The sequence below is a fragment of the Equus przewalskii genome, chromosome 1, assembly GCF_037783145.1.
Source record: "Equus przewalskii isolate Varuska chromosome 1, EquPr2, whole genome shotgun sequence".
Classification (NCBI taxonomy): Eukaryota; Metazoa; Chordata; class Mammalia; order Perissodactyla; family Equidae; genus Equus; species Equus przewalskii.
Genome location: NC_091831.1, coordinates 36896561 through 36909649, shown reverse-complemented (window position 1 = coordinate 36909649; position 13089 = coordinate 36896561). Strand labels below are relative to the sequence as shown.

General features: G+C 36.0%; 1 protein-coding gene across 2 annotated transcripts in view; it reads left to right on the top strand.

Moving 5' to 3' along the window:
• The window catches only part of TNKS2 (tankyrase 2), a 61650-nt gene that overhangs the window by 44918 nt on the left and 3643 nt on the right, over positions 1-13089 (top strand). For both annotated transcript variants that reach the window (XM_070610412.1, XM_008532372.2), the window contains 6 exons: positions 1183-1265; positions 2606-2726; positions 5226-5323; positions 6178-6252; positions 8217-8322; positions 10007-10193. In XM_070610412.1, coding sequence (XP_070466513.1) covers positions 1183-1265; positions 2606-2726; positions 5226-5323; positions 6178-6252; positions 8217-8322; positions 10007-10193 — 670 coding nt within the window. The remainder of the gene's footprint in view (positions 1-1182; positions 1266-2605; positions 2727-5225; positions 5324-6177; positions 6253-8216; positions 8323-10006; positions 10194-13089) is intronic.

The window sequence follows — 13089 nt, the reverse complement described above, 5'->3', positions numbered from 1 at the left end:
TGTTCTTTGGGTAAATACCCAGGAGTGGAAGAGCTGAATCATATGGTACTTTGATTTTGATTTTTTGGGAATTCTCCATACTGACTTCCATAGCGGCTGTGCCAATTTACATTCCCACCAGCAATATTACAAGGGTTCCCTTTTCTCCACATTCTCTCCAACACTTGTTATTTCTTGTCTTTTTAATAATAGCCATTCTGATGGGTGTGAGGTGATAGCTCATTGTGGTTTTGATTTGCATTTCCCTACTAATTAGTGATGTTGAACATCTTTTCTTGTGCCTCTTGGCCATCTGTATGTCTTCTTTGGAAAAATGTCTGTTTAGGTGGTCTTCCCAGTTTTTAATTGGCTTGTTTGGTTCTTTCCTAAGTTTTATGAGTTATTTATATGGTTTGGATATTAACTCCTTATTGGATTTACGATTTACAAATATTTTCTCCCAGTTGTTAGGTTGTCTTTTCATTTTGTTGATGGTTTCCTTTGTCATGCAGAAGCTTTTTAGTCTGATGTAGTGCCATTTGTTTACTTTTTGTTTCCCTTGCCTGAGGAGACATGGCATTTAAAAAGATGCTTCTAAGACCAGTGTCAAGGAGTGTACTGCCTGTGTTTTCTCCTAGGAGTTTTATGGTGTCAGGTCTTACAGTCAAGTGTTCAATCCAGAAAAGAGCCAGTTTAGAAAATCATTTTTTAAAAAGAAGAGAGACATACATACCTGTAGTTTCTATAAAGCTGTTCTCTATCTTTTACCCATCAAAATGTATCTCACCCTGTGCGACGTTGTGGAACTTGTTTTCATAAACTTTTTTGTGAAGTAGCTTAAATCCTCAGAGATAGGGGAACTTTTTTGTTTTGAGACATAATTGACATATAACATTATATTAGTTTCAGCTGTGTGGAAACTTATTTTAAAGATACAGTTAAAAATAAATTTTTTTGACTGTTTTTTAACCTGAGAGTGCCCCTCTGGTTAACTATTTCTTCTAACAATGAAATTTTCTAGCTTTCTCTTTGTAATTTTTGATGTCATGTTCAGTATTCTATCCCGAGTGGCTATTAATATTTGGCTTCATCTTCCCATTCTTCATATAATAGTAATATCGTAAAACTTTATTGTATAACATTGATATCTATTATTCATTATTCTGGTGTGAAACTGTGTTTTCTGGATTTTTTATTTTTCAGTTCCAGGAGTAGATTTTAGCATAACTCAATTTTTAAGAAATCTTGGACTTGAGCACCTAATGGATATATTTGAGAGAGAACAGGTGAGTACACAAATGGTTTTGCTTGGTTTGGTGTTTTATGGATCCTCAAAAATTAGGACATACTTGGACAAGCCCAGTGGTATAGTGGTTAAGTTCATGTGCTCTGCTTTGGCGGGCTAGGCTTCACAAGTCCAGAGCCCTAGGCATGGACTTACACACTGCTCATCAAGCCTTGCTGTGGTAGCATCCCACACACAAAATAGAAGACGATTGGCACAGATGTTTGCTCAGCAACAGTCTTCCTCAAGCAAAAAGTGGAAGATTGGCAACAGATGTTAGTATGTTCGTTAGCTCAGGGCCTTACTCACCAAAAAAAAAAAGACATACTTCAAATGCCCTGAGCCATTCACCGTATTGAGGGGTGAGGGGGATGTTTTTTTAAACTAGAAATCAGTCACTCTTCTAATTTGGCTTCATCTTGGAATTTCCATTTAGTTTATTAGCACATAAAAATTGAGTCTTGTGTAGTATTAGCTTTCTTGAATGAAAAGTTTAGCTTATTCCATCCTTAAAGTAAATTATCCTTGACCTCTGTTTGTTCAGTTCTCTTGTGTCAGTCACTACTCACTCTAAGCCTGAAACTTTGCTAACCACTATGGGAAGATACATAGATACACCAACTATATATCTGGGATTTTCTAGAACAGTCAGAATTTAAAGGACTGTCAGAATGCGTTTACTGATTTTTTTGATTCAGTAAATGTAGTTGCTACAGACTACCACTAGGGAACTTTCTTTCTACTTATGGAGCTATAACAAAGAACATATGAAGAGCTAAATTTTTGGCATAGATTTAGAAATTCACCGGAAAAAAATGGTTACTACAACAAGCTGGATTATTTAGGCAAAGCTTCATGGACGATATGTAAATAAAATAGGATTTTAAAGAGTGTCTTCATTTTACAAAGTAGGAATAGTATATTTGAGGTAGAAGCGTTAGTTTGAACAATGATGCAGATGTACCAGTTAGCATAGCCCAGAGTTTGGAGGAACCCTTGAAGGCATTGTGTAAACAGGTTGGATGTATAGTGAGGGTGGAAAAGATAAAATCATGTACCTAATGTGGTTAATTTGAAAGTGCGTTTTTGTTTTGCAGTTTAGTTCTGCTCAAGTTCTTATGTTAAATGAAAATAATGATATTTTTGGTAGTTCATGACTCAACTTTCTGTTTAATTAGCTGCAACTTTCATTTTCAGTTTGACAACTAGTTTGCTTTCATTTCTCAGCTGTTCAAAATAATTTGAGGTAAATGTGTGAATCTAGTGCGTTATGAGAGCACCAGTATCTGAATATTTACCAAATGAGTAAGTCTCCTAAACAGTTTCCTCCTCTTTTGTAAGATCACTTTGGATGTATTAGTTGAAATGGGGCACAAGGAGCTGAAGGAGATTGGAATCAATGCTTATGGACATAGACACAAACTAATTAAAGGAGTTGAGAGACTTATCTCTGGACAACAAGGTATTTCACTTTAAATCATTGCTATCATCAGTTTAACAGTTTGCGTAATGGCAGCCCTGAACTTAGTAAATGATAATATAAAAATCCGTAAGAGCCCATTTAGTAGGAAAAGCACTAATTAGGATTCAGGAAACCTGGGATCAGGTCTTAACTCTGCTACTGTTAAGCTTCCTGAGCTGTTGTTAACTGTGTGTGAACTTAAGTAAAATTTCTGGGCCATTCAGAAATTTGGGAATTGCTTTAGTTCTGACGTTATTTCTGTCATTTCTATTCAGTTATTTCTGAAATATTTGTAGCTCTAAAATTGTGTGATTCTAGAAAATCTGAAACTTGGATATCTCCTATCTTAATGATAATATAATAGATAATGACTAGATGTTTAGGCCTGCCCGTAAAATAATGTTATAAATCTTTATTGTAAATAGTTAAATTATAAACACTTGCAGTGGAAATACTGGGAAACAATGCTACAGCTGAGGAACTTTAACAAAACAAAGTTGAATAACATTTTTTATTTCTCCTGAAGGCAGATACTTAAGGAAAATGTAAATTGCATCGTGCAACAGGTGTTAACACTCTGTGTACCAGGTCCTGGCTGTAGAAAGATGAATTGTTTTAAGTATCAAAAACCACCTTTTAACTTCATTATTAAACTGAGGGGAGGGATTTACCCTGGGGTCAGAAGCGCCCTATAATTGAAGTTCTGGCTATACAACTAGGATTGAAGATAAACCTCCACTAGCAAAAGTGAGGGGATTTTCAGAGAAGAATGTGTGCTGGCCAGGATAGGATCCGTCTCTTGAAGAAGAAAAAAGAGCAGCTCTAAAAATTAGGTGATTCAAGCTAAGGAATGCTTTAAACTGGTAGGGACTGGGGGAAAATGTTTAAAATGTGAGATAGCCTTGGATATTTCTAGTATAGATGACAAAATTTTATAAGATAAAGAAGAAGGAAAACCCGTGGCTCCCTGGATGTTAGTATACAGTATAAATAGCATCAAAAAGAGGAACTAAAACCCTCAGTTGTGGACTGCCCTTGCAACTTCACTAGAATAATCCTGATCTGGTAGAATGGCAATTACAAAGGAGTACTGGGATAACAAGGGTCATTTAGGAAAGAGGCAGGTTGAAAAGGAAAGCAGACAGTAGTTGTACATTAAACACCTGATGGAGCCTGCAACGCGGTTATTAAGACCTTGTTGCAAGGCTCAGGAAACAATGACAGAAACAGATACACTGCGCCCAAGTGGCAGAAGTGTGTACTTCCATGCCACCTCTGGTCCTGTAGTCATTCTGATACATCCAGCGATAGTTGGGTGGGAACATTTATTCCTACACGGAGGAGAAATGTGGTCATGACATAGAATGACTTTGTCTGATCATCAAGTCAGTAGATTACTTGTCCTGATCTTTCAGTACTGATAAATGTCTCCTTAAGGTGGTCTAAAGATGCCTTAGTCAAGAGTTTCTCACAGTCTTTTTATTGTTAAGTCTTTATTCTGTGAAATACCTAGACACTGTAATTCAGCCATACCTATCAGTCCTTATTAGAGTTTGGCATGTTGGTGGTAGTCCTATTAGTCAGACAAGAGCTCAGAACTAGAATAGTGCTCTTAATCTCCAAAGGCACACTGCCACACCTTAACCCAGCGATGAAGGATTTGATCTCTACCTGAGAAGAGAGCGGAGCTTTAGAGATCTTCTTGTAGAGATTAAAGGAGAGTTGTGTTAACAGATATACCAAAGAAATTCGAAATTCTGTTTGATTCTGTTGAAAAGCTTTTGTGAGAGTAAAGATACAAAAGTGTATATGGTTTATCTTGACCACTGACATTCAGAAAATATGACGAATTCATTGCTGAATTAAAGAATCTATTAGGAGTTAGAATAGGCATTCAGAAGTTAGTAAACTATGGACTTCTCATTTTAGGATGATTTAAAATTACCTGAGGCTGTGCAGGTTTCTGTCATAATTCTTCCTCACATTTATAAAAAATAAAGGGACTAAATGCTGAAGGGGCTGCATAGTTAGTAAAGGAAATGATTTGAATAAGACAATGTGTGACAGACTCATTAAGAATAGATAAAGAATAGAAAGATTCTCTGAACTGTTCTCACAAAACCCTTATGACTTGTCAGGTGAAAAATTAGTAGTCTAAATGCGGTGTGGTGTTCTGGTTTGGATTCTGGAACAGAAAAAGGACATTAGTGGGAAAAACTGGTGAAACCCAAATAAAGTCTGTAATTTACTTAGTAAGGTTTGATAGATGTACTATGGTTAAATGAAATGGGAGCATTAATGCTCCTAATGGTAGCATTAGGAAGTTGAATGAAGGGTACACAGGAACTCTCTCTCAACCTTCCTGTAAATCTAAATTATTGCAAAATAAAAATATTTTTAAAATTGGTAGTAACCATCAGATATATTAGGTGGTTATTTTTGGTTGGTGTTAACAGTTTTTCTGGCAAATTTTTTTTACGTTCAAATTTCATTTGATAGGTCTTAACCCATACTTAACTCTGAATACCTCTGGAAGTGGAACAATTCTCATAGATCTGTCCCCTGATGACAAAGAGTTTCAGTCTGTGGAGGAAGAGGTATGTTCATGCACCTGAAATGAATATTACCTCAGTAGCTCAATTTCCTGGAGGTTCTCCGATCTACTTGAACATGTAGTAGGGTATTTAATTGTCCCTAACTCTTTACCACCTGGAAGGCTTTCGAAATCGGCATTTAAGGTACACTCCCTCAAGAAACCTTAATTCCAGTAACTCGGTTCAGCACTACAATTAATAATAGCACAGACTTCTGTTGGAGAAGAGGTTGCTGAAAAGAAAATGCTAATGTTCTCTCCCTTCACGAAAGCAATTGCCAAGCCCAGTATCTTAGACAAGACCCAGAATATGTGGATGCTACTTATCCAGGAAATTTTTCTTCCAGCTTTCTTTCCACAAAACTCTTGGATCCACTGAAATCTTTGAATAGTGCCTTAACAGTTTGAAGAACATGTACCTTATGTGTGTGAGTTGAGCACAGAGATACAAAGTTGAGTGAGACTTAGTTCTAAAACTTAAACTGCAGCTCTCAATGAAATACAAATTTTGCTTTATTACGGCAGAACAAATGGGAACAAATCATTATTTTGGTTTGTTTTTAGTATGTCACGTGGTTAGCTTTGTATGTTTAGCTCACCTATGCATCTGCTTGTTTCTTTTTCTTCCTTTAGTTTGCATTATATAATTTTCACCTCTAAATATTGTTTTCAGATTGTATTAGCTAACATTTTTAGAAAATAGTACTTTTGAACTTATAGAACTCATTCCTTAACAAAAATATTAAAAACTCATTTTGTATTCTCAAAAATAGAATCAGATGAGTCAAGAACCATATCTCTCAAATCTGAAAAGACATAGAAGTTAATGCATGTATATTTGAAATATTTTTCCATCAGATGCAAAGTACAGTCCGAGAGCACAGAGATGGAGGTCATGCAGGTGGAATCTTCAACAGATACAATATTCTCAAGGTAATAAGTTGGTGAAGATAAAGTTTGCTGAGACCATAGTTTTCAAACCCTGAAGCCGTAATTAACTTTCTTAAGAATATAATGATCTGTCCTGGTCTGTAGGTCTTTGACATGGCATCAGGGGATATTTTGGGAAAGATTATATCCTTGGGAGGTTAAGATTCTCAAAATCTCTGTACTATTTTTATAACCAGTAATCTAGCCCTTGTTGAACATGTTCAAGTTTAGGGATTATGCTTTATCTTGGGGTAAAATAAATCCTGTAGGATTAGGACTTGAAACATACAAACTACTATTAAGGTACGTTATTCTAACAAAGGGCAATTTTTTTGTGGCTCATAAAAGAACTCCATCTTAGTTTTATTATGCCTTTTTTATTTGTCCTGTGACTACTCCAGGTTTCTGTGAGCCCCTGTATGTACCACTTTTTTATAATTTTAATAGTATTCACTCTGTATCTTCATCTTTTCCAAAAAGAAGTTTTAAGTCATTCTAATGAGAGTCTCGTCTCCTTATTGGTATCAGTTACTCTTCTCAGGACATTTTCCAATTTTGCTGTTTTTGTTAAGCTATAGCAAGCCAAACTACATACTCTACTTGGGATGCATAATGATTTTGTGTTAACTACATCTAATTTATGGTTAGAATTAAAATTTTGCAGATGTCTTTCTAATACCTAGATTTTAAACTTAAAAGTGAACAATATCAAATCTTTCAGCTGTGTTGTGTTACTGTTTAACAGTAATACCCTATTATGAGTATAATATTAGATGTCATACTTTAGAGTTAGTGAATAGTAACTAAAACTAAAACCATTGAGCTTGCTATTTTACACTAATAGAAATTAAATGATTTAAAACAAACACACATTCAGGTGAAGGGCTAATACTTCTGGGAGCTCATTTTTATTAGTTTATATCATAGTATGACATAAGAATGACATCTTGAGATTTCCATTCATGGACATATGTATAATCATTTTTAATAAGACAGTTATGCCTACTACAGGAAGTTTCAGTCAAGTCCTCTTTGTCTGCAAGCAGTAACAAAATCGTAGAGATTTGTTAAGGGTGAGGGCAGGAGAGAGAATATGTGTTTGATTTCAAAGTCATTGAATTTGAGGAAGATACACTTTCTTCCTGCAAAAAGGTATTTTAATGCAATATTTATTGAAAAATTATTCAATAATGAAACTTTTCTTTTTCTTTTACATAAATGAGATCTGTTTATGCCAGTTGTGTTCCTTGATTACTTCTGTGACTGTACTTTGAGTTAATTTGAGCCAAGACTAAAACCATGAGCTCCTAGATGTCTTCTGGGACCAGCAGGGGGCTGTAGCACCTTTAAACACAGCTGTGAAATAGCTCTAGGATTGTGAATTTTTACCCTGGAAATACTCCTAATGGGACCATTATCCACCTTTAAGTCTTCTCTAGACAAAAGTTCTGGGAATTGGAGGGATAGGGAAGGGTACAGGGAGTAATAAGTGTGTTTGTGTGTGTGTGTGTCTTAAGAATGATTTTGGTGTGGCTGTTTTAACCATTTTTTAATTAAAAACAGATAAAGATGGTACTTTGAGCTAGATAAAACAGGAAAAAAGATACTGTTCTTTCTAATACTTAGATACAGAACTTAGCATGTCTAATTTGGAGATGTTTTAGTAGTGATTCTAAATTAATGAGCATGGAAGTGTTTTAATCAATTAATGGTATTCTTGACTTTATATCACATAATGGCCATGTAGCTATTTTCCCCTTTGAAGTTTTGGTTTCCAAAATGTAGCTGTATTTCCATCTTTATGGCTGGGACAAAATATTTTTAGTTGACTAGAACAACACATAGTTAACATTTCAAGGCAAGTTTTGCCTCTCTTCTGGCTGAGTATGTGGCCCATTTTTAGTTAAGATGAACAAGTAGATAATTATTATGACCTAAAGATTTGATTTTTCTGGTTTCTCTTATAGATTCAGAAAGTTTGTAACAAGAAGCTATGGGAGAGATATACTCACAGGAGAAAAGAAGTTTCTGAAGAAAATCACAACCATGCAAATGAAAGAATGCTATTCCATGGTAAGATTCCTTCCCCCTCACCCTACCACCATCCTCCTCCACATTAGGATAGTTTTTTGTCAAGTATGAAATAATAATAAATCTGCGTATTCCTTATGTCATTTTAAAAAAATAAACCTAATTTTTTCTGTAAATTTTACATTTATATTCATATTTTCAACCTCTTTTGAATTTGTGTATTATATGATGGATGGTTTATAAAATGGAAAAAAATACAGAAATAGGAATGTTGATTATTCATATTTTCCTTTTTTCTTTATATATTACGATCATTCTGAGAAATGGCGTGTTTTATTTTTAACTAGTTGATTGAATTAAAATTAGAATAATATCTGAAAAATCCCCTCAGAAGAGTATATACATCCTATTCTGACTTTGATTCTAAGTGTCAGAACTACGTTTAGCTTAAGTGTTAAAAGAGCCGTTGTCATTGGATCTATGGAGGTTTCTGAGAACTTCGTTGAACCAAGAGCTCCACCGTTACTTTTTTGTACGTTGCAAGTTGGCAGGTGTTGAGTGGTCTTTCAAGTTTGTAGCAAAGATTAATATAGATATTAATGTAGTGTTTATCAAGTCTTCAAGCACATTACCCATATTAGCTCCAGTCTATTCCTTAATTTGGCCTTGATTGCAGAAAATTTTTAGAGACCTATAAAGTTCTATAAAACACAGTATTTAAATTTCACAATCCCCTAGAAGAATGGCTAGAGCAGAATGGAGCAGAATTGGTGTATAACATCTAAATGGTACTTCTTGTTCCAAAACCCTAAAAATCATCATGATAATCTCTTGGCACAGAGCATAACATTTATTTCTGTATTGACTTGATGGTTATAATGAGTGATTTTTCCATTTTATAATACAAATGGTTTTAGTTTTTCCAAATTAATTCAAATAAACGATTCTATTCTTCAGTATTTCTGTAAAGTGGAATTCGATGTATTTTCCTGTCCTTTGTGAACAGGGACACTGATCTTGATGAATCAGTTTTTTAGCTGTGTTATGTTGGCTCTTCCCAACCCCACCCTCACCCTACTCCCGGGCCTGGTTGCAGCGCCCAGCACCTTCCCTTTGGCTAAGCTCCCTTTTTCAGCACACATGGAAGGGAGGAGGAGAAAGAAGTCAATATGTAGGAAATGAAGGAACACACTGCATTTACAGATTGAATATGGTATAGCAGGTGATGAAAGGCAGAGATGTGGAAGGATGGGAGAGAAGAGGTATAAAGAAGAGAATGAACATGAAAAGGCCACTTTTGATATCTAGAAAAAGTACACAGACGTGGGTGTCATTGTAAGCCTAGTTTCATTCACACCTGCTATATGAGGTGCATTATGAGACTCTTGGTTTTGGATTTGTATGGTCTACAATTTGATAACTCTAGCATTGATATTTCAAGCAGTCTGTTTGTTTTTCTAGTTGAATCTACATGTGCCCTTATTTTGGCATCTTAACCACAATGCTATTAAAAATATTAATTAATGATAGCAGTTCTTCTAAAGTATTTATTTATTCTAAAGTAGTAAACCGGCTGACTATTAACCTGTTACCCTTGTTTTTTGATTTCGCTTTGTTGTGGCAGCAGTGTATATATGTTTAAGAATTTAACTTCTAAGAGGCTTTACTTTCTGTTCTTTTTCTTCTGAGATAATTTTGAATTGTTATCCATCTATATATATTTTAGGGTCACCCTTTGTGAATGCAATTATCCACAAAGGCTTCGATGAAAGGCATGCCTACATAGGTGGCATGTTTGGAGCAGGGATTTATTTTGCTGAAAACTCTTCCAAAAGTAATCAGTATGTATATGGAATTGGAGGAGGTACTGGGTGTCCAGTTCACAAAGACAGATCCTGTTACGTTTGCCACAGGTAAGAGGTCTCCTTTTTTATTTTGATAAGAATCAGATAAGAACTGGTTTCGTATTTGAGAAATTTAGGGGGGCAAGGCACTATCTTGGACAACTTTAGGAATCCAAGCTAGGTGTGTTTCAGGTTGCTTTTGGCCCTCTCACCAGTTATAATAATAGCTGATATTTATTAAATGATCTGTATGAGTCAAGCACAGTTCTAAACACTTGACCTATCTAACTCATTAATCATTAGAACAGCTGGTGCTTAAAGAATATGGAGTAGAAAATAACCATTGAACATAAAAGAGATTTTACTGCAGCCTTGAATATTGTAGGACTGTGGACTCCTTAGAACTCTAGTATTCAAATGCTGAAATGACACTACTTGCCAAGTCTAGTCATTTCATGACAATGGGTGAGGGAGTCTTTCTTCCACTGTGACACGATCTCATTCCTCAATTTGTGATATTACTACTCAAAAGGTTATAATAAAACACATCAGTTCCTTTAGAAAGCACATTATTATCAAATAACTACTTTGCACTCTTTTTTTCCACTTTTAGTTAGCCTGTTGTAACTCAGTTGTTAAAATCATTCAAATAACTTGGCCCTAATAGATAAAATCCTCATAGGTAAATAAATTATCTTCTCCCATTTGAAAAATCACTTCAGATTACTTATTGAGATTTATCCTACAGTTAGGGCACTGCTTATAAAGATCTAGAGAATCACCTAGATCACCAGAATCACTTATAGGGCTTGTTAAAACCTGGATTCCTAGCTGCCGATTTAGTGGGTCACGAGTAGGACCCTAGAGCTTTAATTTCTACCAAGTTCCCAGATGGTACTGATGTTTCCAATCACTGATCTAGAAAACACCCAGAGGTGTAGTTCTCAGCCTTAGCAGCACATTGGAATCACCAGGGGAGCTTTAAAAACTACTAATGCCTGTGTCCCACCCTTAGAGATTCTCATTTAATTGGCCTAGAATACAGTCTGGGCATTATGATTTTTGAAAGCTTCCCAGCTGATTTTGAAAGGTTACCAAGGTGAAGAACTGTAGTCTTGGAGAGAAACCATGTCTGTTTTTGTTTTGTTCTCGTTTTCTCCCCAAATTTAGACTCAAGTAGGTGTCTAAAGTCAGCCCTCCTGCATATTACCTCCTACCCACTTCTTTTTTAAATCATAAATTGGGCTGGTTAAGAGGCTTGTTATTTCTTGAGATTCTGTAACTTGAACACTGCTGTTTTTACTTATATTATCTGGAGGTTAAATAGTACTGATTATTAGTAATAAGCAGTGTTCTAGTACCTCTTCTAAACTGTCTTTGGGACAGAATACTTAGTTGTCTGGAAATAAGTTTATTAACTGAAGACTTATGTATTCTGGATTATCATGGAACTGATTGTGACTAGAATAGAAAATCTGTTAGAAATGCTGAGAAGGTTTCCAAAGGGCATATCTAGAATAAAAGATATATAGCCTGTCTTCTTTGGAGAACAGAATCATCAACTGGTCCACCAAAACCTCCTGTTCCCCTCTAAAAGAAAAGAAGAGAGAGAAACAATGAAGTAATAAAAAAAGGTTCGTTGGAACTAAGGAAGGCCAAATCATATACCTGAGGGGAGTGGGAGAGTGATCTGCTTAAAACTTCTGGTAAGGGGCTGGCCCCGTGGCCAAGTGGTTAAGTTCACATGCTCTGCTTCGGTGGCCCAGGGTTTCGCCGGTTCGGATCCTAGGTGCGGACATGGCACCACTCAATCAGGCCACGCTGAGGCAGCATCCCACATGCCACAACTAGAAGGACTAACAACTGAAAATATACAACTATGTACTGGGGGACTTTGGGGAGAAAAAGGAAAAATAAAATCTTAAAAAAAAAAAAAAACTTCTGGTAAGGGAAGACCTATCTGAGGTGGTAACATTTCAGCTGAAACATGAAAAATGAGTATTAGCTGGGTGAAGAGTGCTAGGTAGAATAGATACTGTTCTAGATGGTAGAAGAAACAGTATGTATGATGGCCATGGAGTAGAAAGTTTGGCTGATAGGAAGAAAGAAAATTAATGTGCCTGGGCATAATGAACACAAGGTAAGATTAGAGAAATCAGAGCATTGTAAAGAATTTAGATTTTCTTCTGAGTACAGTGGGCAGCCTCTAAAGGGTTTTAAGCAAAAAGGTGATGTGATCTATGTTTTTTGTTGTTTTTTTCTAAACCACTGGTTGCTTGGAATAGTTTAGATGGGAATTAGAATAGAAACAGGAAGATTAGTTCAGAGGCCATTGTTATAATCTAGTTGAAAATTTTGGTGATTTGGACTTGATGGTGGCAGTAGAATTAAGAGAAGTGCATGGGGGCCCCACCCGGTGGCACAGCAGTTAATTCGCATGTTCTGCTTTGGCAGCCCAGGTTCACTGGTTCGGATCCCAGGTGCAGACATCACACAAGTTGGTGAGCCATGCTGTGGTAGTCGTCCCACATATAAAGTGGAGGAAGATGGGCATGGATGTTAGCTCAGGGCCAGTCTTCCTCAGAAAAAAGGAGGATTGGCAGCAGATGTTAGCTCAGGGCTAATCTTCCTCAAAAAAAAAAAGAGAGAGAAGTGCATGGATTTCAAATATATTTTGAAAGTGGGATCAAACTAGGCTCAGTTGAATAATTACCCACCTGTGCAAACCACTCTTGGAAGCCCCTTAAACTTTCTCCTCCTTCCCACTTGGCTTGTGATTTGTACTTTTGCTGGGATACAAACAGAAGGTAGAGTCTGCATCTCTATAAGGTTATTACATTTTTAGGTTTTGCACTTAAAATAAGGATTAAAGTGACAGATTGTTTTTTGGGGTTTTTTTCTTGAGGAAGATTCACCCTGAGCTAACATCCTCTGCCAGTCTTCCTCCTTTTTTTGTACGTGAGCT